The sequence below is a fragment of the Terrapene carolina genome, unplaced genomic scaffold, assembly GCF_002925995.2.
Source record: "Terrapene carolina triunguis isolate 2854851 unplaced genomic scaffold, T_m_triunguis-2.0 Scaffold23, whole genome shotgun sequence".
Taxonomy (NCBI): domain Eukaryota; kingdom Metazoa; phylum Chordata; order Testudines; family Emydidae; genus Terrapene; species Terrapene triunguis.
The window spans coordinates 5,629,500-5,657,084 of NW_020664374.1; the positions used below are offsets into that span (position 1 = coordinate 5,629,500).

Sequence of the window (27,585 nt, forward strand, 5' to 3'; positions counted from 1 at the left end):
GGCAGCCAGTAAGTCCCTCGGCCCACACCGCTTCCAGCAGCTCCGATTGGCCTGGAGCAGAAAACCATGGCCAGTTGGAGCCGCGATCGGCTGGACCTGCGGATGCGGCAGGTAAACAAACCGGCCTGCCAGGGGCTTTCCCTACACAAGTGGTGACCCCAGTTTGAGAAACACTGTCCTAAAGGGTGGGTTAAGCACCAGTGGACTGGAGAAAAGCAAACATAGTACCTATCTTTAAAAAGGGGAACAAAGAGAATCCAGGAATTCTAGATCAGTCAGCCTAACTTGGATACCTGAAAAAATACTGGAACAAATTATTGCACAATCAATTTGTAAGCACCTAAAGGTTCATAGGGCTATAAGGAATAGCCAGCATGGATTTGTCAGCATGGATTATGCCAAATCAATCTAATTTTCCTTTTTTGACTTTGTTACTGGCATTGTGGGTAAGAGGAAAGCTGTAGACGTGATATAGCTTGATTTTTTTGTTAGGCTTTTGAGGCTGTCCCACATCTTATTTGCAAAAGCAAACTAGGAAAATGTGGTCTTCTAGATGATATGGTCTATAAGAAGGGTGGAAAACTGGTTGAAAGACTGTACTCAGAGTTATTATCAGTGGTTTGCAGTTAAATTGGGAGTAGGTCTCTAGTAGGGTCCCACAGGGGTAGTAGTCAATATTTTCAGTAATGACTTGGATTATGGAATGGAGAGCATACTTAGAAAATTTGTGGATGACACCAGACTGGGAAGGGTTGCAAACTTGGAGGACAAGATTAGAATTCAAATTGACCTTGAAAAAATGGAGAACAGGTCTGAAATCAACAAGATGAAATTCAATAAAGACAAGTGCAAAGTGCTATGGTTGGAGAGGCATAATCAAATGCACATTGGTTATGAATCAGCAGTGTCATGCAATAGTGAAAGGCTCAGAACTTTATGGGATGTATTAACAGGAGTGTCCTATATAAAACATGGGAGGTAATTGTCCAATTCTACTCTGCACTGGTGAGGCCTCAGCTGAAGTACTCTGTCCAGTTCAGGAGGCCACACTTTAAGAAAGATGTGAACAATTCGGAGAGAGTCCAGAGGAGAATGAAACAAATGATAAAATGTTCAGAAAACCTGGCCAATGAGGAAAAGATTTAAAAAAAAAAAGAAAAGAAATGGACATATTTAGTCTTGAGAAAAGAAGACTGAGGGTGGATCTGATAAGTCTTCAAATATGCGAAGGGATGTTACAAAGACTATGGTGAGCAAATGCTGAAGGTAGGAGAAGCAGCAATTGGCTTAATCCGCAGCAGGGGAGATTTATGTTAGATATTAAGGAAAACTTTCAAGGATAGATAAGCTCTGGAATAGACTTCCAGGGGAGGCTGTGGAATCCCCATCACTGGCAGTTCTTAAGAATAGGCTGGACAAACACCTCTCGCGGTGGGCTAGGGTTACTTTGTCTTGCCTACGTGCACAGGGGTGGACTGGGTAGCCTCTCAAGATCCCTTCCAGCCCAGCATTTCTATGATTCTGTGATTCTATGAACTCTTAATTTCTGTTTCCTTCCATTCTTTATTATTTGATTTAATAAGTGTATTATTTATTTCTCATGCTATCAAATTCATGCTGTATAATTATATTTTGTATTTATATTAACTTTCAGTATATTAGCCAGTAGGGCCCTAATTCTGCAAACAGTTACACACTGGCATCACGCTGTTGCTTTTGTTACCTCATCTTCCCACCCACCATCACCTCGGTTGTCTCTTTTGTCTACTTGCTGCTGCTTACAGACAATTTTTACCCAATTTGAAGATTTTTGCAGTTTCTTCTCATACACAAACTGGCTTTTGAAAGCAAGACAGACTGAATATTCATATAACTTCCTCCTTGGAGTCTAAAGGATTAAGCTAAAATACTGTGGGGGACACAGATTTACCTCATGATTGTGGGCTAGATTGTACTTTTGTTGTACGGCTGTGCGGCTGCAGGAACAGTACAGGGAAGGGATATTGGCTCTTGCTTAGATCAGCTCCACTGTGGAGAAGGTGGAGCCCAGTCTCCAACCATGTGTTCAGGGAGGAGCAAGAAATGGGTGCATATCACCCACGTAGCCTGCACGCCCAGGTTCAGGGTCCAGGAAGACTGCACAGGATTGTAAACCTGTGTGGGTTTATAACTCAAATTTTAGACCAGAGTCTCAGTTGAATTCATTTTTTCTTTTTTCAGTACTGCATTTTCTCTTGGCTATTAAGTCTACAAACAAATTGTAGTTTACATGAACTTTTTTTTGATACTGCTTATAATTTTATTTATTCTCTAGGTGGTGATCAAGGCTTACTAAATAGTTTCTTCAGTAACTGGGCAACAACAGATATTGGCAAACATTTACCATTTATCTACAACTTAAGCAGTAGTGCTATCTACACGTATGTTCCTGCTTTCAAACAGTAAGTAGTATTACTGGTGGATGATTGCAATTCTATAGAGCCCTTTAATATATTTTGCCCATTTATAAGGGAAAAGGATAGTGACCCATTCTGAAACTTGATTATAAGTTAGTCTAACACAATAGTCCACAATGTGAAGTCATGTGACAAGAAGTTGGAATACAGTAATGCAGAGCCTTTAGCATCTGCTCTGATACAGAATACCAAGATTTCTCAACTCTTAGTATTGTTAAATAGCTCTTGTAATAGAGAACAAAAGTAAAAGTTGAAACAGTATTACTTAAATTGATATATCTTGGTTGATATGTCACTTCAGTGACACTTTCCTTATATTCTACAGACCACAGATTACCTAATGGCACAGTTCTGATATTCTTTCTGCAAAAGTAGCCCCATTGATTTTCATTAAAGTTTCTCACAGTGTAAGGGTATTGAAATCTGTCCATAAGATTCTTCCTTGAAGCAAAATTGGTGCTAGCAATTATTATATGATTTCAAATGCTCTTCTTTTTTTCTCTTTAATAAACTTTTGTAGTACACTGTTATAAGCATGACTATATGAAATTTTTTCAAAAATGGGTCATGAATGATCCATTAGTGTGAATTACGATGAACTTCGTGTGAAACTTTCATTGGATAACTTAAATACTGGAACCACAATAATCAAGAATTTTGCTGCTTTGATATTCAGTAAAGTGATTTTTATTAGTTTGGAGGGGAATGTGCAAGAAGAGATATGAAATTTCATCTTTCAGTTTCCTTCATGAACTATTTCCATTGGAATCAGCAGTAGGAAACAAGTGACAACGCAGTCTTTTATTTCCTTTCTTTCAAGCAAAGCAATTCAGATTAATAAGATAAAATTTAATTCAATAGCTTTCAGTTATTCTGCATAACTGAGATCACATCTGGTGATAGTTACATTAATAAGAGGTCAATGATTGTCACGAGTAGTTGTTGCAAGATGTCACACCTGCCATAGCACCAAGAATACACATTTCTTCTGAAATGCCAATCAGAATGTATTCATTCCTATACCACAACTTTGTATTTCTTTCCTCCACAGTTTTGGCAGAGATGCAAAGGTAGTTCATTTTTTGGGGTCAGCAAAGCCCTGGCACTACAAGTACAACCCTCAAACAAGAACAATTATGCAGGATGGCTCCACCTCAGGATCTCAGCATCAGTTCTCATATCTTGTACTCTGGTGGAAGATATACTATGCTAGCATATTGCCTTTGTTAGAAAAACTTCCAGAGATGGAAGACATGGAATCCCAGGGACAAAAGGTAAAGTGGTATCTTGGAAAGGAGACTAACGGGGAATATGCCAAAATCAAAACACCAAAAAAAAATGCAATAAATAAAAATAAATTACCATCTTGACTTCTTTTTTAGCATGGGGAGATGAGTGAGATGGGAAAGCACGATGGCTTTTGAATGGCAATAAATCTGCAGTGACTTTTTTTTTTTTTTTTTAAATGCAGATGCTGGCTAGAGATGGATGTGATAAGCTAATACTTTGCACAGAGGTATAGTTGTTATTATTAGTGCTCCAAAGATTTTTTCCTTTGTATTAAAAGTAAAGACAATTGATTAATAATGTTTGTAAACTGACACTTAAACCTTCCCAAAAAGCCTGGCAGCCATATTTTCGGCTGGTGTAAATCAGCATTGCTCTACTGTCTTTGAGCTAAGCTGATTTACATCAGCTGAAGACCTGGCTTCGGAATACCGTCACTTTACCTTTTCAGAACTGCATTGTAACTGTTCGTATGAGGGTCATAGCTCCTCAACTTATTGAATAAAGTTGCCCTGAAAAAAGGTCTGAATGTTTATGTTGAGGAAAGAGTTTGCTATAGCTTTACAGCGGAAAGCATGCTGTAAAGCTGTAGCAGTTTGGCACCTCAATTTTAATTTAAAAGTAAAACTTTAAAAAAAAGTAGTTTCTCATCAAGAAATATACTCTTAGGGCTGGTCCACACTAACCCCTCAGTTCAAACTAAGATACGCAACTTCAGCTACGTGAATAACGTAGCTGAAGTCGAAGTACCTTAGTTTGAACTACAAGGTACTTACTGTGGGTCCACACGCGGCAGGCAGGCTCCCCCGTCGACTCCGCGTACTCCTCTCGCGGAGCAGGAGTACCGGCGTCGACGGCAAGCACTTCCGGGATCGATTTATCGTGTCTAGACAAGACACGATAAATCGATCCCAGAAGATCGATTACTTACTGCCGAACCCGGAGGTAAGTATAGACGTACCCTTAATTTGCATATTTAAAGTGGCTAGAGTAGACGTGCATCTGAAGTGAGGTTTTTACCCACGAAAGCTTATGCCCAAATAAATCTGTTAGTCTTTAAGGTGCCACCAGACTCCTTGTTGTTTTTGTAGAGTAGACTAGTTGCTGATCAGTAGATTAGATTGTGGTTTCAAAAGAGATAAAGCAGCAAGTAGAAGTAGTGGGGGCAGAGAATACTTTGATTTTGATACACATATTATTAATTGCATCTCCTTGATACATGTAAATGGATTTTCACAACTGTGTTTAGAATTGGATGATGATGATCATAAAAACTTCAACAGGCCCATAAAATCAGTTGGATTGTTGCCACTGATGTGAAGAGAATCGGTTTGTAAAACCTTTCTTATGCCTAGCAAACTGGGAAGGAGAAGTGGGGAAGGAGAGCTGCAGGTTATGGATATTTGCAATTTTTGTTTGCTTAACTTTTGCCCCTCCAATACTTGGTACAATAAAGAAACAATAGAACCAAGTTAGTATGGAAATTGAATAATTTCTTCTCAGTGGACAGGGATGGCTTTAAGGTTTGTATTAAGGGCCTGATCCATCTCTTACTGAAATCTATGGGAGTCTTTCCATTGACTTTAATGGGTGTTGGATTGGCTACAAAGTTTGGGTAGGAGACTTGCACTGAAACCTATGCCCCAGTCTGGGGATAAAAGAAACCCCTTCAGATTCTGTAGCTCTTTATTCCTTAACTTCTATAGGGCCTGTGACAATCAACAAGAAAATACCACAGTAGAACCTTGTGTCATGAAGAAAGTGTAAATATTTTTTATAATTTGTTAAATCACACGTACCATAAAACAGTTTGTTGCAAAATTCTTCTTATAGTGATGTGATTTGTTTTTTCTAGCACATTTTCAATGGAGATGAAATTAGACCGAAAAATGAGAATCCTCTTATCAATTCTCTGCAAATCCCTGTGTTTCCAGAACAGACCTCTGAAATAGACATCGCTACTTGCCCACCTGAAGAGTTTGATACTAAAACTGTAAATACAAGTTTTTTTTATTTCTTGTGAATATCTATGTATATTTTACATATTGGGCACTACCAGTGATGGACGTGTTTATGATGACACACACATAAACCTCTAAACAGAATTTAATTTAAGCATTTGATCTTGATAACATTCTCCTCAATTTAGTTGTAGTGCTTGAATTCCGAAATGAATTCAAGTCTCATCATGAAAATTTATTGTCTTTAATCTTCAGTCAAGAATGGTTCTGATGTATCTGGAAGTTAAAAAATTTGTATTGAACATTGTCAAGAGAATATTGATTGACAAGTTAGTGGGTGCTAAATAAATCCTAGGGAAATTCTACTGCCAAGTTAACCTTATTGAATTACAGTATTCTTATCATTGTATACATTTAAAGCTGGAATCTTTTTTATCATTAATATCTACAGAGATTTCTGTTTAAAACTTAAGTGTATTCCTCAAAGACTGTTTCCTAGACTGCATTCCTTTGATATAGATGTACCGTTCACTTCTGCAAGACAGTTTGAGTTCCTCTTTGAATACTTGTTTTACACTTGTGTGTATCAGTTTACTTAATTGGAATTGCTTATATGCTCACTGGAGTGAGGTCACTTGGGTGCACATTATTCTGTTCATCCTGGCACCTTAAAGCCTTGTCCATAATAGCACTTTCATACCATGCAGGGCTACTAGCCATACATTTTTTTGTTTTATAATACTTGCTATATTATGGTAGATTGGGCAAAAGTAAATCAAATTGTAGCTTCAGTGTCACCTGCTGTTTGTTTTTACTGATTACACTCCCAGTACAGTGGTCAAATGAAATATAATTTTCCTAATTTTTAATGGCTAAATCTGTGTCAACGCTTCATAATGATACTATGTTTGTGTGTTGTAAACATATCACTATTTTAGTGTTTCTTGACCATTACTGTAGAAAAGTGTGGTATTTTTTGTTTTTTTAGAGTTTTTAGAGAGACTGCAAATGGGCTATTTGCAAAAATTGCTTTTTAAAAACTGAATTTATTTAAAGGATTTTAATTTTTGTTGGACCTTTCTGATGGTGTCGGAATGTTGTTAGACCCAGACTGTTACCATATACACTACTGGGTGGTAATTCTAAAACATGTTGCTTAACAACGTGGTTCTTTGGGTTTTTTAAAATATATTTAAATTGCTAGTTGTATACAAGCTACTCATTTAATTTTTCATTAAAATAAAATATGAATGCTTCAAAAGATCATGTAAATTAAGATTAAGGGCCTCTCACTTAAAATGGCCTAACTCCGTTGACCTCATGGAGTTATTTCTGTTTTACTCGAGTGTAAGTGAGAAGACACTCGAGCTTAAGGGCTCTATGCTCTGATTGCCAGAAAAGGTGATTGTGTATTTCTGATAACCTATGTAGGCCTGAACACAGTTTCTGTACTTTATCTCTATTATGGATCACCTTGATCTACTCTCGTTCTGTAGATCGAAATTGCTCATCTGGCCTTAGAGCAAACTGAATTTTTAGCGTCTCTTCTCCATCCCCCACTCCTCCAGCTGAAATTATTTTCTACTGTACAAATTCTGTTAATGTAAAAACTGTGTGAAGAAAAAGCAACAATTAATAAAACTTTACATTTCAGCCACCTGTACCTCAAGTTGAACAACACAATTCTGAAGTCCGTCTCCCTGAGCCAGACCAGCCATTAGAACAGCTTGCCTTTCATCCTGCCCCTCAGCAAACCTTGAAACTGGTATATGCAGCTCTTTGTGTTAAACCCTTGTTGCAAGTCTTTGTGCATTTACTTCATTCTTTGCCAGCACAATTTTGGGAGAGATCAGCTAATTATGATTTAATTTAACAAATAAGTATGTCTTAGCTAATCAGGCAGCTAGAGAAATGATTTCTCTGTATAATTTCTTAGCCATTTCCAGTCCTTGTTTATGAAGCTCTCTTTTTAATATTTGTACTTTTTTTTTTTTTATCTGAATGTATATTTCCCCCTGCTCCACCCCAAGTGGTAAATTTCTGAAATTAGTCTTGGGTATCTTGTAATTAATAGTTGTTTCAATAATAATTGGTGTTTAAAGCTCAAATGTACTATCTGCTGAAATAATTTAAGATAAAACATATAATAGGTTAAATCTTGGTTCCGTGGAAGTCAATGGGAGTTTTGCTACTGACTTGGACAGAGCCAGGATTTAACCCATAATATTTAACCTTCTGTCATTAATAATATCCAAAGGTTAGCTTTAATCCATGTAATAAAGGTAAGTAAATGGGTTAACATGTATTAGTAGGGATTATGTTTACTTAAGAAATAAGTGCCAGATTTTGTGTCACGTGCATATCTCCAGGGAGTAAGTATACTCTGTAAAAACGTTTGTTCCTTGGTTGTTGGGCCTCAAGTAAATGAATTGGGAGCTGAGCAGAAAGATAGTTTTATTTTGAAGCTGCCTTATTATGAATTTCTTGCAAGGCTTCAAAGGGTTATGTGGACCCTTCTGAATGAGTTAACAATCAGTTCTCTGATGTTATGAGCAAAGGAGGAGCTGCTTCCCGGTGTGCCTTCCTGAGCAGTGTATTCAGATGGAGCAAACTTTCAACTCCTCCTTTAGCAGCTGCCATAGTATTTAGATGGTTGGTATTAAATCCACAATATTTGAAATTTGGTGGCTACTATATGAAAAGGCTTAAAATATTAGACAAAGTTTTAAGATTGTAAAATTTCTGATGAAACATTATCAGTAATATACTTTACAAACATGACCAATAGTATAACAGTCAGACAAGTAAGACAAAATCAATGCCAGATAAGTTTCCTGTGGATTTTTATTTTTTTTTTTCTAAATCTGATTTAGGATCTCATTAACACATGGATCTCTGCTGAAATCTTCCTGTGGTTCTTCAGTTTCTATCAGTAGTCGCATGTCAGGCATACACCATTAATACTATAGTAATGTTGCTGTCTGCCCACATGGTTTGGAGAGGCACTACATTAAATAGCTTCATGTTTTCCTAATTTTTACTTAGGGGTTATGTCATGCTATCAGGACAATTAAGACTGAAGTAATTTAGCAGGAGGCACTCTCAAGCTGAATGAACTGTTCCGTCCTTTTCTGCTTGTAAGACTGTCTGTATTTTTGACTTGAATTTCACTTTATCCTTTAAATGACTTGATTTATGGTATACTGTAGAGTAAAGTAAAATCCCTATCTCCGTTAACCTGTGCATTGTGCATCATCTTTACGTATAGATTTTATTTAAGCAGATGTTAGGAATTTTTACATTCTACCCTTTGCTATATATTCATCTGATCCTTGGTTTTTATTACTGACTTCTTTGTCAGGTCAATTAATAATTTTTCTTCCCTACATTATACTTTTTTATATAAATGATGCTTAATTGATGTGTCCAGAAAGGAAGATCTTAGATCTTCATCTGGAGTCAAACAGAATAGTTTGTTACAGATGCATTTTATCTTTGATATATGCTATGAAAATTGGCAGTTGCATTCTGGATCATCATACTTGCATGAGTAAGGGCTATTTGTATGAGTAGTGGAGTACAGGGTGAGGTCCTAGGTCAGTCTGGAATATTATTTTTGTTTAAATCATGCATGTGGAACAGGGTGGGTCTATCATAGGTATTACAGAAATGAAATTCCTTTCACAGTGTATTAATTTCCCTTTAATTGATTAAATTATGATCAGTACTTGTTCATTATCTTTTATTCACATAATAACCTTTGCTAATTGAGTCTCCAAACCAAAATTGGCAAATTTGAAATATCCCTCAGAGGCGCAAACTATCTGTGCATTGAATGGTCGTTTTTAATTAAAATTTACAAGAGTTTCAGGATGGGTAGTGAGACTGGTGTCCGACACATGCTGCTGTTTCTAGCATGAGTTCTTACTGCCTTGTCCATTAACTCTTTGGAGACCAGACAAAACTCTGATCCCAGTCTGGCACTGGGACTGCTAGTCTAGATATCTCCATCCATGTGGAGTCCTGCTAAAGTTATTCAGACTCTACACAGGTGCAGAGCGTTATTCATATGTATCCTCATTAAAAACCTCATTTTTTGTTGGCATTTCTGAATTTGCCAGATTGTGAGTTAAGACCAGGAAATATGTTTGACTCTTTCAAAGATACTTTGCTAAGTGATACAGCTGGAGAAATGCTACCACATCATGGAAATCATAATGAACAATCTCTTCAAGATCTTTTTGATTTGGATGATTAAAATTTAGAAACTGATTTTAAGCCCATCACTAAAATGAAGCTAATGAAGTGACTGCTTTGCACTGTCCTGTCTCCTTTCCTAGGATGAGACTACCCATCTTATTTCTGAGCTGTCCACTCAGCTGAAACCGGAAGAGCCAAATGCAGAAGATGAACGGAAGAAGTGGGAGGAAGGCCGTATGGACTACATGGGGAAGGATGCTTTTGAACATATTAAAAAGAAATTGGATACATTTTTAAAGTAGACTCAATTGTAATGCAATATATTGACCAGCCACTGTTTGCATTTGTGGTGTACATGCAACCCCTGGGATATTTGTTATCTTCCTTTGATATTGAAGTTAAAATGGACCTCCTCTATTTTAAGAAAAAAATTGCAAACATAGCACCACTAATTTTTTAACTCTGGTGTGTGCCTCATATTGATTGTTGACCTAGAGTGCCTCATGAAATAGTAGTGCAGAAATTGTGACATCTCCACTTGATATCCCTGCATTAAGGAAAAAGTCCTATAGTATTCTGCAGTAATATCCAAAATAGTAGAACTGATAACATTAAACTTCCAGAGGATCCTTAGATTAATCTAGAGGATTTCCACCTTTAGAAAATGTTGCAAAACCTTTTTTATGAAAGCTTTTCCACTGGAACCAAAGTGACATTCACACCATCAACCATTATACATAAGCTGACAAAGGGGAAAAGCCAAAGGAGGAAACCCTGGCTCCACTGAAATCAAAACTCCCGTTGACTTCAGTGGGGCTAGGCCTTCACCTGGATACTCCAAGAAGTCCACTTGCTCTTCTACTTTAGGTGGAAGGTGCTCAGGTACATAGCTAATGGGCAACAGTAGTAACACCATTACCATCTATTTTAGAGTTGTAGTTTCTTTTGGATCATTGCGATAAACTGCTACAGGATTTTTATACGTTACCTTAATCTGTATATTCAGGGTTTCTCATGTTTTATTATGTATTTTATTAGCTAAATGGTTGAGAGAGAAAAAAACACTGTATAGGCCTTCATAACTAACAGCTGTTCTGCCTCCTTGTGGTGCTTGAAATGAATTTGTTTACCAGTGCTCCAAACTGCATTTCACGTAGGCACTAAATCCATTAGATGGTACTTATCTATATTGCAGGCAGTTTGGGTGCATCTGAGACAGATAACTGATACCTATTTAATAAAACAGCTATTTATTAGCTATAAACTAAGGACCTATTTCCGGAAACCAATACAACTGTGTGTATAGTTACTGTCAGTGAGACTGTGCTGTATTAACTATACTTGTGAGGGTACTCCTTTGCAGATTTGGGCCTTTAGATGTAACTTTAATCGCGTTGTTAAATAAAAATAAATACATTTCAGAAGACTGAGAAACTTGACAGATTTTCTAATTTGGTAACTCTTGCATTTCAGCTTGAAACTTCAGCTCTGGTAATACCAGAGAGAGAAATTAGTTATATAACACTTGATGCAGGACTTCTTTAAACATTTTGGGTCATATTGTGTCACCAGTTTTTAAGTTGCAGAACTATCTAATGAAATCATTTGGGAACTCTGCTTACAAAAAAATCAATGCCGTAATATATCGCTCCTTGGTAAGAGGAATGTACACAGAATTCTACTGAGGAAAAGAAAAGGTAGCTTTTATTTTTTACTTTTTTTCCCCTCCAAAAGCCTGCACAAATTAATCCACTAGGAAAGCAGCAAGAGAATCCAAAGGAGTGGAAGAAAGAGAACATTTTAAACCCTTTTTTTTTTTTTTTTTTTATAAATGTGTCTGTAAGGAATTATTTTCATTTTCAAGAGTCTAACTACCTCCACTTTTATCCAGCTTGTCTCTTATTTACTCTTATTGAAGTGATTTGGATGTTTAAGAGAATTCTCAGTTTTATGAGGAATATTGCCAATGTGACCGAAACAGTTGGAAGATTGTTTAAATTGAAAGACCCTTTTTAAGAAGAGGAAAAAAAAAAAAAAGTGAACTCCTGTTTTTGCAGCTACGTTTTGTACAGTTACTACTATATTTTACTGGGCATGTTAATTAGATGATGGGGGAAATTACTGACTTAAAGGGAAAATCAGTAATTCTAAAAGATTTTCAGAGTAGGTTTATTACTGTTAAGTATTAAAGTGAAAGGAGGGATCAGGGAGCTAGGATGTGAATTTGCACCCTGTGGTGGTTATGCAGTATTTTACCAAGAAAACTAGATTAATAGGCATGTCTGATGTACCACAGTAACATGTACTAAATGAGAAATTCATCTTTAATATTTAGAATGAAATCTTTGTCGTTTTTTCTGGCTGGAGTTTAGAAAGGATTTGGTCCAGTTGTTGATGTTTTTCCCCCCCAACTGGTTGGAACAGTGGGGAGGATGAGCTCCATGAGGAGGATGACCTCAGGAAGAATAGTGCACAGGGAAGAAATCTGAGTCACTGGTGCTTGGCCTCCTTAGACTAGTTGTGTTCTTTTGAAACATGTCAGGCATGATTTTCAAAAGTGCTCCTACATGCTTAAATAGGACAGGAATAGCTGAATAGTTGCTTTTGAAAACACACCCACATTGTCCTAATGCACCTGGCAGTGGCAAATTCTGCTCCTGTTAGGTTAATGGTTCAAAGCAATTTCTGTGGTTACATACCAAGTACAGAGGAGGGATGAGGTGACGATCTGGGAACCAAATATTCAATGGCAGACTGCAACTATTGTGAATTTGAAAGAGGCGGGACACACCTCATGGAGTGAGAGTTGAACAATATATTTTTAGAGCAAGTTTGACTGTGGGAATGTAGTGTGAATTTGTTTTGTAGCTGTGGTCTGAATCTCCACCAAGTCTTGTGAATTTTAACCTATCTATAACACTGATGTTTGTTAGGCTCTGCTTATTATATTAACAACTTCATGATATTTTGTATAGTCACTTGTTACCAATGTTGCTGAAGTTCTACACTGCCATCTAAATAAGTATCAGGGCTCATATCCGTAAGTACAGAATCAAACAGTGAAACTTACCACAGAGCAGAAGGCTCACCCAAGTCTCTACATACCACTTAAGTTCCTAACGTGTTTAAGTGATGAATAGGTCTTTGCACTAAGGTGAATGTCACACACACAAATCAGAAAGGGAAAAAGGCTTGAAGTAATCATGTCCATCACATGGCTGGTGCAGGATTACAGTTCAAATTTCCATTGTGGCTGGGGAGTATCATTCTTGAGTGACTGGTTACTTTTAAATATGTTTGTTATTAAATTGGTACTCCAGTGTCAGCGGTACCTGGTGAACAGTATTTGCAAACATAAGCTATGTTTGTCTGCCTAGGGATAGCTAGTAGGAATAAAGTTTTTTCTCCAATCACTACTCATGGACTAATTAAGTTTCCGCTCATTGTTTGGACTTACATTTTATAGAAAAAAATTGTTTCCCTTTTATTTGTTTTTTTCCCCCATGGCGACATGACTGAATATATTCTTTTCACATGAGAATGTTGTTTAGTTGCAAGTTGTCATCACGTTTTGTTTCAAGGAAAACTCGAGAGTGGTTATTTGTTAGAGCTGAGTACACATTTACTAAATTTTAGTGAATTTTCAAAAAGCGTATTGAAATATAGTTGCCAGTATCTATCTCAGTGGGAATCTACCATTTTATTGATTCATCTCAGCAGAGTGTCTGCTTTGATGTGGGAGATTCAAGTAGGATTTTTCTGCAAGAGGCATTGGTGTAGTCACAGAGTAAACTTCAGGGGTGGATTTTCCCCTGAACAACAGATCTTTTCTCAATGTCAGTTAGGAAGGGCTGTATATACCTACCACTTGTCTCTGCTGGACATATTGTAATAATGACAAGGATATAGAGATAAATGACTGGCATAAAGAGCTCCTACTGTCAGGGGCAGCTCTGTTTTTTGCTGCCCCAAGCACGGCAGTCAGGCAGCATTCGGCGGCATGCCTGCGGGCGGTCTGCTGGTTACGCGGATTCGGCGGCGTGTCTGGGGGTGATCTGCTGGTCCCGTGCCTTTGGCGTGCCCGCCGCTGAAGCCGCAGGACCAGCGGACCTCCCGCAGGCATGCCGCCGAAGGCTGCCTGACTGCCGCCCTAACAGCGACCGGCAGACTGCCCCCCGTGGCTTGCCGCCCCAGGCATGCTCTTGCTGTGCTGGTGCCTGGAGCCGCCCCAGCCTACTGTCCAATCTACGTCAAGAATAGATGAGCAATTAATGGGGTTTTGAAAGGCTATATTAAAATAAAGCTCTCAAGGGGCTATTTGTGGGAGAGCGTCCCTCTTTCACTTAAAGGGGACATCTTTATTTAATTAAAACCTGCTCATCTGTCTCTCACCTCACATGTTTAAGATCAAAATAATTAATCCCAGCTAGAATCCGTAATTCTCACTTGCAGTGTAACCATCAATTGGGTGGCTTAGTAGTTAGGATCTGGTGTGGGTGGGCCACAAGTGGAGAACACTGCAGGTGATTTCCCCAGTACCATAGTAATAACACTGTGTAGCGCTATCCCTGTAATATCTCTTGCATCCGTTTCCTAACATCATGCTCGAAGGCTTTCAGTTTGAATATTCTTGGAAAGTAGGAAGACTGTTTAACCTCATGCCAGGGCACTCCCTCCTGTATTTTGCTGTGAATTTTACGTCTATTTTGGTTTGCAAAGCTGGAGCATAAAAATATCTAATTCTTATTTCCACTGGTATTCTGTTAAGTAATAGGGACTTGTACTATTAACGGTGGTTGGTCTTATTTACAAGCCTCAGGCAGGGCCGCTGTTAGAGGGTAGCAAGCAAGGCAATTGCCCGGGGCCCCACTCCACAGAGGACGCCTGTGTGGCAGGCTTGGGCTTCAGCCCTGTGCAATGGGGCTCAGGCTTTGGATTTCTGCAACGTTTCTGAAGCCAATGTGTGAGCAAGTAAGGGAGGTGGGTGAGGGGCCCACTCCTTAGTTTCTGCCTGGGCCCCAGCAAATCTAACACCATCAATGGCCTCAGGAAAGATGTGTTGGTTCAGTAGGAAAATGTCTGCAATGTACCTATTTTTTAACAGATCTGATTATTTTGTCAATTCCTCTACTGAGCTGAAATTATAATTTATCCCATCTCGAATTCTTGTGATTTTTTGCAAATACACCTCTACCTCGATATAACGCTGTTCTCGGGAGCTAAAAAATCTTACCGCGTTATAGGTGAAACCGCGTTATATTGAACTTGCTTTGATCTGCTGGAGTGCGCAGCCCCGCCGCCCCGGAGCACTGCTTTACCGGGTAATATCCGAATTCTTGTTGTATCGGGTCGTGTTATATCAGGGTAGAGGTGTACAATCAATAAGAAGATTTTTCTAACTTCTGTTCTTGCATTGGTGTGAAAGTATTTTACCTCAGTTTTATCAAATAAATACATAAAACATTTTGCTTGGGTCTATTTTTTTTCTTGTGTGGTATATCTGGGGTATTTTAAATGGTCATTTTTAAAATATCCCTCCCAAACTAATCCATTTTCTTATGTCTTCTGAATTTTCAGTGCATTAGAAGTTCAGACTGCTTCATGTGAACTCTTTTTCTCCACCCGACTGTTGACCAATAAATGGGTAATTTTCTTAGAGGTTTTAATTGAAAATGGTGACACAAGCATTTCATCACATCATTTCTGATCCACTCCAACATCAACTTTTAATTGGGTTGCATAATAACATGGCCATAAATGTAGCCACTTTTTGTGCCAAGTTATTAATAAAAACGTTGGACACGACAGATCCCAAGACTGATCCCTGAGGAACTCCACTAGTAACCTCCCTCCAGCCTTACAGTTCACCTTTCAGTATGACCCGTTGTAGTCCCCCTTTAACCACTTCCTTGTCCACCTTTCAGTTCTCCTATTAATCCCCATCTTCTCCAGTCTAACTAATAATTTCCCATGTGGAGCTGCATCAATTGCCTTAGTGAAATCCAGGTAGATTAGATTCACTGCATTTCCTTTGTCTAAAACAGTTAAAATTAGACTAAAAATTCCAAGCTTTCTCTTCCAGAAAGTGAAAAGTTTAAAAAAAAAAAAAAAAAAAAAGAGAGCAAAACTCGATAATATGGATGGGCAATACTGTGTAGTAAATAATTATAAAAATGTATGTATGGAGGCCTTGTTTGTACTGCCACTACTCCAAATTTCAGTTTTGCACCTTGTGTATGTAGCATTATAGGTCACACCATAATAATGCCTATTCCAGTTTTTCAAAATGAAGTCATGATTTAAAGTAAGCTGCAGTACCAAGATAAGTTTAAAAAAAAAAACTGCTGGTTTTGAACGTACATATTGCTCCACTAATCTTAAACGTATAAACATTACAAACTTGAAAAGACATGTCAGTCTGATTAGCAATTATATGCACAAAGCAGAACAAGCCCTGAATGACCTTTATCCATGATGGTGACCTTGAACTAATGGTTTTCCACACTTGGCTAGAAGTTGCATTTAAAGCTTTGCTTGCATTACAAGAAGTGTTAGTTTTAATTGCATCAATCACGTACTTCTGCTTAGACAGTTTGCTAAAATAGTATAGATTTCACATAAATGCTGTCACTTCTGCTTCATGTATCAATTTGGCAAAGGTGTCACCCTGATATATTTATCAAAGCAACAAGTGGGGGAACTGTTAACCAATATGTGTTGTGTATATTGCATGCCATATTAATATGCATTACACATTACATTAACATATACATATGAATGTTGTGTTCAATTATGCTAATTTGCATTCGTTTCACTCTTACTTTATGTCAAGAAATATATATCCCACAACACCCTGCAAGCTAAACATAACGGCTGGCATTCGCAAATATAAACCCTGTCAAAATCAAGATACAAATGTTTTACCCTGGTACAAGTCCAACTAGTTTGTAATGCGGTGTTCAAAAACAAGAGCTAACGGGATGCACAGAAAAACAAGCTAAAAAGCTAATTGGTGAATTTCAGTCTTAGGCCATGTATAAAGTGCTTTTAAGTTGTAAACAAGTATGCTATAAATACAGTATCTAAAAAGCTAGTTTTGGGGGCATATTTTGGGAACGCTCCTGTGTAAGATGAACTGATGTTGCAAAAAAACGTTTCCCAGAAGGATTGGTAACATAGTGAAACTCACTGTAATGTACCCTTATTGACTTTTAGCAATAAAACAGACTGGTTACACTGCTCTACAGCCAAAATGCTTCTGAAATAAATGTAGTCAAACTTTACTAATTCTGGGTCACTGAGAACGAAAATGATGCTTAAAATTGTTGATTGGCTCTAGTTTTCAAGATATGCTATTGGGTCAGTATATACGACCCTTGACTTGGGAAGGGCGGAGGATAAGTGAGTTATAAAGGGAAGGGATCTCAATTTAAACCAGAAATAACTAAAATACATCTTTGACTGGATCTATGAATAAATCTATGACTGGGTTTGGACAGTACTTGCTTTTTAGGCAAAACAATGAATGATGCAATCTGAAGCTGGTATTGCGTCATACATGATATGAATTGCATCGTTATTCCTAGAAGTCATGGATGATGCAATCATAACGAAGCTTACATCACTCTGCTGAACAAATTGCCGTATATCCGCTCTAGAAATCATACAGTGTCGTGCTCTATTTGTCAGTGTTTGATTTTGCAAAGGGACACATTTCTGTTTAGCCAAAGTGAGCAGAGATGCCTCGTACTTGTGTGAACAGTGCAGATAACTTCTGCTATGTTTGTGGTGAAGTGACTTTTGCATCACAAAAGCGCAGTATAACCACTATGGTTAAGAAAGCCTATCACCTTTATTTTGGCTGCAAAATTGGAGATCAGGACAAGAGGTGGGCCCCACACATGCTGCAAGACTTGTGCAACAAATCTTCGCCAGTGGTTGAACAGGAAAAGGAAATCTATGCCTTTTGCAGTGCCAATGATTTGGAGAGAGCCAACAGATCATACCAGCAATTGTTACTTCTGCATGGTGCCTCCAGTTGGGAAAGGTGTGTCAAAGAAGAAAAAGTGGACTGTGCATTATCCAAACATTCCATCAGCTCTACGCCCAGTACCCCACGGAGAAGGACTGCTGGTTCCTGATGCACCAGAGTCATTCTCACTTGAGTCAGACGAGGAAGAGGATGAAACTTCTGGTCCTATATCATCAATGTCACAGGACCCACATTTTCTCCCATCCTCCTCTGAACCACACCTCATAACACAAGGTGAACTGAACGACCTTGTCAGGGATTTGGAACTACCCAAGAGTAAGGCAGAGCTGTTGGGCTCCAGACTACAGCAGTGGAATCTCCTGGCAGGTGATGTTAGGGTTTCCATGTTCCGTGACCGTCAAAAGGATCTTGTCCCATTCTTCTTCATGGAAGGTGATCTTGTAGCCTGCAACAACATCGATGGTGTGATGGCAGTCCTCAACATCGTTCACGATCCAGATGAGTGGAGACTGTTCATTGATTCATTGAAGACTAGTCTTAAAGCTGTTTTACTGCATAATGGCAATGTTTTGCCATCAATTCCAGTTGGTCATGCAGTCCATATGAAGGAAACCTATGACAACATGAAACAACTTTTGAGGTGCATAAACTATGACCAACATCAGTGGCAGCTTTGTGGCGATTTGAAGGTTGTTGCTCTCTTGCTTGGTGTGCAGACTGGATACACAAAGTACTGCTGTTTTCTCTGCGAATGGGATAGTCGTGCAAGAGATTCCCACTACATCAAGAAAGATTGGCCACTCCGACAGTCATTGGAGCCTGGGAGGAAAAGTGTTCAGCATCCACCACTTGTTGAATCAAGGAAGATTTTGTTACCACCCTTACACATCAAGATGGGTCTGATGAAGAACTTTGTCAAGGCCATTGACAAAACACAAGCAACTTTCAAGTACCTCCGTGGAAAATTTCCAAGGTTAAGTGAAGCTAAGATAAAGGATGGTGTCTTTGTTGGTCCTCAGATTCGTGAACTTCTTCGAGATGATGCATTTGACCATGCACTGCGTGGCAAGGAAAAGACGGCATGGAAAGCCTTCCAGTTAGTGGCAATACATTTTTCTCGGAAACAACAAGGCAGACAACTACAGGTTGTTGGTGGAAAACCTCCTCAAGGCATACAAAAGCCTTGGTTGCAACATGTCACTAAAGATACGTTTTTTGCACTCACCTAGATTTTTTTCCACCGAACTGCAGAGCAGTGAGCGACGAGCATGGCGTGCGATTTCACCAGGATATTGCAACAATGGAGAAACACTATCGGGGCAAATGGAGCCCATCAATGCTTGCAGACTATTGCTGGACAGTGACAAGAGATGCTCCATTTAATGAATACAAGAGACAAGCCAAGAAGCGCCAAGTAGACTCTGAATAGGACTAAACTATGTACAGAATAGTTTTTTGCCTTTTGTTTCATAATAAATTTTATTTATATAACCCTTTTGCTGATTTTTAAAGTGTTACATAAACAGGACAGGTGAAATATTATCATGTAAAGCAACCATAAACACATAGGTTTACAATTTGTCTTTTCATGATTAAAACTCTCCTATCTAAACAATATACATAGACATAAAATGTAAAAACTTAAATATCTTAAAACAACTGATTGGCTACTGTTTCTAATTGTCATATTTGAATTCAGCACATCGAAATACATAATAAATAGCACATTTTATCTCTGAAGCAGACGACTTCTCAAATTGTAGACCAGTGTTATTTGATCTTGTAAACATATTTTCATAAACCACAAGTGTAATTAATTGATTAGCTATATTATAAATCAACAATGCCACAACCCACAAGAGACTCCACCTCTTGGAAGGGTGAAGAGTTGGGCAAATGCATAATGTTTATACAACCATTTTGCAGGGGTGCTTCAATCCTTTGGGAGCCATTTCAACCGCTAAAGCTGTGAAAGCCAGGTGAGCTTTGCAGCTGCTGTTGGCTGAGTGTCACAGAAACTGCTGGACCCAGGATTGGGCCCGCCTCTCCATCTTCTGCTTACTGCAAGTTGCAGAGGGAGTTGGCTCAAAAAAATTATTGGCCTGATTCCCAGTAAAGGTGACAACTTAAACCCAAATGACAAACAAATTTTCTGCTTCATTTCTGAGCTGAGCAAACAGGCTTTTTTTAATCTTCTACTGCTCCCTCTCTGTGTAAATGGAATGCATTGCAGCTGCTCCAGATTTAATCTCTGGCAGGTAAAGGAAAAATGATATTGCTTGTAGATTTAAATGTTGTCAACTAGTAAGATCAATTTATATTTACACTGTGACAGGTCTCCCAGTAACCTCTCCCGTCAGTTAGTTGTCAAATTACTTTGTGTAGAATAATGCCTCAATTTGCATTGTGACCTTTATTAAGAGGAAAAGTGACATGAAAAAGAAACCTCAAGAAACTCCCTTTCATCTTTTTTTTTTTGGAGACTTGTATTCAGTCCTATATCATAATTGCAATACTTACTATTTTGCATGAAATAAACAGGGTGCTGGAGGTGACCCATACCTGACAGTGGTGCAGATCAGGGCCAGCCTCTGTGAAAAGACTGCAAGAAGAAGGTAGCAGAGGCATAGGGGAGGGTTTTGAGGAGCAGAGAGTTCCTCTTCTCCAGTTCTATCCTAGCCTGCCCAATCTGGCTCCTGCCTCTTACACTTACCTGAAACTGCTCTTCCTAAAGTCTTTAATGATCCCTCCATCCTTAGCCAAATCTTAGAAACGGTACTCCTCACTAGCCTTGACCTGTCAGCTGCCTTTAACACAGGTGCTAGCTTTTCGTGTAATGCTGTCCTTTCTTGGGTGTCCTTTCTTGGCTTCTGCGATTTTGTCCTCTCCTGATTCTCCTACCTCGCTGATCACTCAGCCTGCTCTTTTGGAGGATCCTCCCAATCTACCCTCCAACTTTCCATAGAGGTTCCATAGGGCTCTGTCCTTGGTTCCCTTTTTTTTCCAACTCTATCCCTGACCTCTTGAAAATTTCACAGCAAATAAAAATTTCTATGTGGTTCACTCAGCATCCACAATTTTTTTTCCTATGGGTGCTCCAGCCCTGGAGCATCCATGGAGTTAGCGCCTATGGCACCAGGAATGAGCACACGTATGAACACATGGCTAAAAAATTGTCAGCTGTGCAAATTTTTTGGGACAGGCGATCAGTGCAGGGAGTATATTAAGAGATTGAGGAGTGAGTACTGGAAGACTAGGGACAAGACCCCGCACCTCAGGCAATTTGCCAATAACATGCCCACATGTTGACTTTGATTGGGCTCTGTAGCTGAATGGAGCCAACAGGTCATCATGATGAGCTGATCAGCTGCAATTCAGCATGGGTACTGATGGGAGAGAGCTGTGGGCTCCCAGGAAGGAGCGTCAAGTGACTTTTTAATGAAACCAGTCCCAGAGCAGGCTGTGGCACAGAAACAACAGCAACTTTCACTCAGAAGAGCTGTTTGATTCCTGTGTGTGCCCCCCGCCCCAAGAAATAGCCCACTGCCAAGCCCACAGCAATCCTGGTGGAGCCAGAAGCTGCCTCAGAGTTTGGTAAGTATGACTCAAATTTACAGTTTATTGTTACACTAATGGGAGGGATTTCTGCTATAAGCAGCAATGCAAATATTTTAAGTCCTGGCTCCCAGTTTGTGGGCACTAATGCTGGACTGTATCATAGTGCCTTGGCATCCCTGCCCCTTGTTCAAAATGGTGGGACTTGGAATTTCAAACATTCATAAACAACTGTAAAGTCACAAATGTTTGCTAGGATCATTCAGACTTTCCTTTCACTCACAAGAAATTAGCCACCCTGCAATCACTCCTCCTGGGTCGATGGAGGCACCTGGAAGGAAGGGGGGGGGGGGGGGGGGGGGCGGCTGGGTTGCAGGGGGTTGGTTTCTATTTCTAAATCTTATCCATTTCAGTTACATGTAGTTCAGGGGTCAGCAACCTCTGGCACACGTCTCGCCAGGGTAAGCACCCTGGCGGGCCAGGCCAGTTTATCTGCTGCATCTGCAGGTTCAGCTGATTGCAGCTCCCACTCAGGGTCGGCTCCAGGCACCAGCTTACCAAGCAGGTGCTTGGGGCGGCCACTTCGGAGAGGGGCAGCACGTCCAGCTGTTCGGCGGCAATTCGGCGGACGGTCCCTCACTCCTGCTCGGAGCAAAGGACCTCCCGCCGAATTGCCACCGCAGATCGCGGTTTGTTTGTTTGTTTGGCTGCTTGGGGCGGCCAAAACCCTGGAGCCGGCCCTGCTCCCACTGGCCATGGTTTACCGCTCCAGGCCAACGGGGGTGGTGAGAATAGGGTGACCAGATGAGGGGAAGAAAATATCGGGAAACATGGGGGGGGGGTGCTGAGCGGGGGAAAAAAACCAGTGCTGCTGGCGGATATCGGGATTTTATCGGGACGTGGTCACCCTAGGTGAGAAGCTGCGGCCAGCACATCCAGGGCCCGCTCCAGGCACCAGCTTAACAAGCAGGTGCTTGGGGCGGCCAAGGGAGAGGGGCGGCACCTGCGGCAATTCGGGGGCGGCAGGTCCCTCACTCCTTCTAGGAGCGAAGGACCTGCTGCCGCCAATAGTGGCTCCCTCCCTCCCCCCCATTGCTGCTGCTGCTGGTCGCGATTGTGATCGTGGCCTTTTTTTTTTTTTTTTTTGGCTTGGGGGAGCAGAAATGCTGGAGCTGGCCCTAAGCACATCCCCTGGCCCGCGCCGCTTCCCGCAGTCCCCGTTGCCCTGGAGTGGTGAATCGCGGCCAGTGGGAGCCGTGATCGAACCTGCGGACACGGCAGGTAAATAAACTGGCCCGGTCCACCAGGGTGCTTTACCCTGGTGAACCACATGCCAGAGATTGCCAACCCATGATATAGTCCATGCAGTCTGCCCATCACAAAATCATTTTGCCAAAGCATAAGTGGGGTGTCATTTTTTCCCCCCAACGGGTGCCAGGAGCTCTGGGCAGGAGCAGAGTTTAACCGAGAACTGTTTCAGTTACTCCTCTCCAGCATGACTGCAACTATACCATTTCCTACTGCCTCTCCCACACCACAACATAAGCACCCTGCTCTGTACCCTTAGTCCAGCAGTAGCTTGGACACTGTCAGGGCAGCCCATGCATTCAGGACTCATGAGCAGCTGGGGAAGGCAAATAAACCCCAGGATGCCTTCCTTCTTCAACCTCTCTCTGGTGAAAACCTCCACTCCCATCCCCCACCACCAAGTGAGAGGAAAACATGGAAAGGAGAACATGCACCCAGGGGACATGCAGTGCTAGGGGTATTATGTCGGATGTTGAACATTTCCTTGTGTGTGGTTTTGTAATGGCAGCTAGTCTGCCCAACACTATGTGAGTGTTGCACTATTTTTAGATGCTTACAAATAAAGCATGCTCTGTTTTCAAGGAAGTTTATTATCATTGCATCATATCAAACAATTATAATTTGAGGTAATGGCTCCTGAACTTGTTTTTAGCTTTAAGTGTTAGTAAGCCCACAGTACTCCTGTATTTACTGAGTATAGAAATTCACATCAATAAATTCCATGTGTAAAACCATGCTGTCCCCCTCACCCTACCCCAAATTCATTATTAATCATGTCATTCAGACTTACATACTGCATGGCAATCAAACACTGCTCCTGTACCTAAAATGAGTTAATTTATCTACCCCTCCTCCCCCCAAGGACATTCATACAGGTACTATTCCCCCTAATCCATTGGGCTGTGCAAGACCACAATGTGAGAACACAAAACATCCCTGGCTTCCTCAGTGGTAGCTGCACTTTCTGGCTGAGGGTACCAATCCAGTGGCCCCTTGCTGTCGTAGGTCCAGTCAGGGGGAAATGGGTCACCTCTGGCTTCACAAAGATTGTGAAGGGCACAGCAATCCAAACAAGGTGGACAACATTGATGACACTAGCATCCAAACAGGTGTGTAGACATTTCCAGTGAGCCATCAATCTGCCTCAAGCACACTCAACCTCCATTCTACACCTGCCCAGAGTGTAATTAAACCATCTTTTGTCACGGCCTCTGAAATCAGGATACAGTTTTATAAGCTCAGGCACTAGGGGTATGTGGGCTCCCCCAGAATAACAGTGCAGACAGTAACACCATTTATGTCAATGGCATTTGGTGGGACTAGTGTCCCAGATTATCCATGAATATAGATTCCTTATTGGCAAAAAACTTGGGCACTGAATTTTTCCTGTGCCGCCCACATTGACATTCCTAAATCTGCCTCTCTGGTCCATGCATAGCAATGAAGTAGTACCCTTTGCAGCGTATGTACTGAGGTGCTCCTTGAGGAGAGCAAATGAGGCCCAATAATAGCCCCAGCACAGTTTATTTATTTATATATATATAGAGAGAGAGAGAGAAAGAGAGAGACCTATTTCATAGAGCTGGAAGGGACCCTGAAAGGTCATCAAGTCCAGCCCCCTGCCTTCACTAGCAGGACCAAATACTGATTTTGCCCCAGATCCCTGAGTGGCCCCCTCAAGGACTGAACTCACAACCCTGGGTTTAGCAGGCCAATGCTCAAACCACTGAGCTATCCCTCTCCCACAATTAAGAAACCCCATTCTCACAAAGCCAGCAGTTACTGCTGGAATACATGCCTGATTGCCTTAGATACCTCTGCCACCACCTCAGTCAACTTTCCAACCTCCCACTGGTTGATAATGGACCTGTATTTAAAAACAAATGTGCATTCAGTTTGGTAGTACATGTTCACCTCAGTGATTATCCCCCTCCGTTAAGACTTTTCTAACCTCTGCTTGAACTTGGGGCTCTGGCAGCCACACTGCAGCATGCAGACCCGAGTTAAACTAACCAGATCCCAGAGGCACTAGCGCCCCACCTGATGCGGGGCTGTACATTGCAGTGTGGCTGCCAGAACCCAGGGGTGAAAGTAACATTAAACACTTACCAGTATGGGAGCCCGGCTCTGGGCCCCAGGAAGGGGCGGGGCCTTGGGTGGAAGGGGCAGGGATGGGTGGGGTCAGCCTCCCCCAGCCAGCCCATCTGAACTGCCTGGCCCATGCCGCCCAGGGCTCTCGCGGTGATTTAAAGGGCCTGGGGCGCTGGCTGCGGTAGCGGCGGCCAGGAGCCCTGCACCCTTTTAAATCACCGGCCCTGGGGCAGCTGCTCCTCCTCCTCCTCCCCCCCCCGTTGGTGACCCGGGGTATGTGTGTGTGCAAAAGGGGCAATGACATTAAAGCGCTGCCGCAGCAGCGCTTTAACATTAGCTGCGTATGGGCTGGTATCGGTGACCACTTTTTACCGGTACGCTCTACCGGCCCACTTTCACCCCTGCCAGAGTCCCAGGTTCACTCAGCAGTTAGAAAAGTCTTAATGTAGGGATAGCGTACAATATAGATGCTCAAGCTCAGGGATACCGAACACAGGTCAGCTGACTTGAGTTTCACTAACCTTGGGCTTTCCTTGCAGTATAGCCATACCCACTGCCTGTGAAATTTGGTACCAGCCCTGTCAAAGCAGCTACTGAGTCATCTCTTTCTGAAGGATGAAGTTCAACACTTGAAGTAGCTGTGAGAACTAGTTCAATACAGAACATATGTGGTGCATCATTTTCAAGAGCTGTGCTGTTTGTAGTTCACATTTAATTCAGTGGGAGCTGCGGAATCTCAGCACTTCAGAATATCAAGCCATTTATTACAGCATCTCTCTATGGGCTTAAGAGTCTAACATTAGGTACCCAATATTTTAAAGTCTTGACCTTTTGTCGTGGGACTCATGGCCTGGCAGACAACCAGATTTGCTGACAAGGTACTGATGTGATTTAGTAGATGTATAATCACTGAGGTGAACATGTTTCAACATATTACCAAACTGAATGCATGTTTGTTTTTAAATACAGGATAGTCTCTGAGATCCATCCTCTGACACAAGCCTATGGAGTGTGACACTTTACCTGAGAAACACTTGAACAGAAACTACCCCAGTTTAGTTTTATATAATCAATAATTTGCTTGAATTTAAAGCCAGTAGAAAAGGAAATTCCAGTTGATTTATTTGGGGCCAAAGCCTGAGTTTGCTGTTGAGGGCCAAATTGCACTGGTGTAACTGAAACAGAATTTGGGCCAGAGATTATGTTCAGGCCTTAATCAAGCAGACGCCAGGTCTACTGAACAGAGCATTGATAGGGTGAATCAGAAGTGAGAGGAATGTCTGTTTCAAGTAGTCCAGTGTAATTTAGCCAAAGTCATTTAAGTGGTGTTCTCTTTTTTCAGGTCACTAGCTGTTTGACTGCCTCCCTGTTCTTTCCTTGGTTAAAGAAGTTCCTGGTGACTGTCACCTTCTTTGTCACACCAGCAAAATGGGAATGTCCCACAGCACGGTTGCAGCCAGGGCTTCCAGACGTTGTTGTACCCAGAGAGCTGCTGAGGCACTGGAGTCAGTGTCTGGCGATGCTCCTGAACAGCTCTTTCTATTCTGCTTATTACTGTGTCAAACAGGGGCTCAGTGGCAGGAGACAGAGGTTTGATCTCAGCAGGGTCGCTGGAGAGATCAAAGAGCAAAGGAGGGTCATGATGGGTTACGTCTTCCCCGAAGCAAGAGCACAATCCACTTCTATAACAGGCTCCAGTACCGTCTGGCTGGAATATTGGAGTTGTATAATGAGCCTTCCACAGTGCAGCACCTGCCAGGAGAGAAACCAATTTAAGTAACAAAGATGGACATGAAATAGACAGAGCTCTCCTAAGGGCAGTATTTTCCCTGCAAAGGCTTTTATTCTGTCCCTGTCATAGGAAACAAGTGGCAAGCCAAGGTGACCATGCAACTATTTATCTACTGGGAACTACCTGAATTCCAAACTAGCCCTTTCCAAAAGCAGATGAACCGGTTATTTTTGTTCTTCTAAGGCGGTGATCTGAAGAACCATGTTTAAAAGCATTTCTTTTTACAGCAACTGGTACCTTCATTACCCTGCTAGAGATGACTAACTTAGTTCTATGAGGCAAGGACTAGATCTTCCTGGGTGTAGACTGCATATAGTGCATTGCAGGTGCCAGCTACTGCTCTATAAATTGCTATGCAAGACCAATGCTCCTCTACGAGCTGGACTGCATTCCCTCTCTCTGCTTTGCAGACTATCAGCTCAAAAGACTGTCCCTAAGAATTGTCCAGTGGGCCCCAGATAGCCAGAGGGAGAGTGTTATTCCCAATGTAGTCACAAGGGCATTGGGAGTCAGTGAGAGTCTTGTATGGATGGAGCCACCTATTTAAAATGACTACTTGTGTATAGCTTTCAAAGAACATTCTCATCAGCATGGGGGCTCCCAGCTCATGGTAAGGAGGGAGCCGAAGCTGCTCTGGGGCAAGACTGTGATGTGTTCCCTCAGGGACTCAAACGCTTCCCACAGTTTGCAGGCCCACATGTGCTGCACACTTTCTGCTATTCCCCTTTGTAGGGTGTAGCAAAGGATGCTGGAACAATTTTCATAGTGGGGGCGCTGAGAGCCATTGAACCAAACTGTAACCCCTGTATATAATGGAAACCACTTCAAGCCAGGGGATGCTGCAGTTCCAGCACCTATGGGTATAGCATAATACCTCTTACAGCGATAGCTAGCTCTGGTGGTTGGTGCCTTAGGTGGGGGAGTTCCATCTCTTCCCCCTGC

The 27,585-nt window shown here is 41.1% G+C and overlaps 2 protein-coding genes across 3 annotated transcripts in view; one reads left to right on the forward strand and one right to left on the reverse strand.

Moving 5' to 3' along the window:
- The window catches only part of LOC112113612 (glycogenin-1), a 38,049-nt gene extending 26,699 nt beyond the window's left edge, over positions 1–11,350 (forward strand). For both annotated transcript variants that reach the window (XM_026649478.1, XM_026649485.1), the window contains exons 5-10: positions 2,315–2,441; positions 3,508–3,730; positions 3,928–3,972; positions 5,599–5,736; positions 7,359–7,469; positions 10,045–11,350. In XM_026649478.1, the coding sequence (XP_026505263.1) occupies positions 2,315–2,441; positions 3,508–3,730; positions 3,928–3,972; positions 5,599–5,736; positions 7,359–7,469; positions 10,045–10,206 (806 nt within the window). In that variant the 3' untranslated portion in view covers positions 10,207–11,350. The remainder of the gene's footprint in view (positions 1–2,314; positions 2,442–3,507; positions 3,731–3,927; positions 3,973–5,598; positions 5,737–7,358; positions 7,470–10,044) is intronic.
- Positions 11,351–24,441: 13,091 nt separating this feature from the next.
- LOC112113611 (arylsulfatase H-like) overlaps positions 24,442–27,585 on the reverse strand; it is a 32,133-nt gene continuing 28,989 nt past the window's right edge. Inside the window, exon 10 of the mRNA XM_029910920.1 lies at positions 24,442–26,603. Within this exon, the coding sequence (XP_029766780.1) occupies positions 26,233–26,603 (371 nt within the window). The 3' untranslated portion in view covers positions 24,442–26,232. The remainder of the gene's footprint in view (positions 26,604–27,585) is intronic.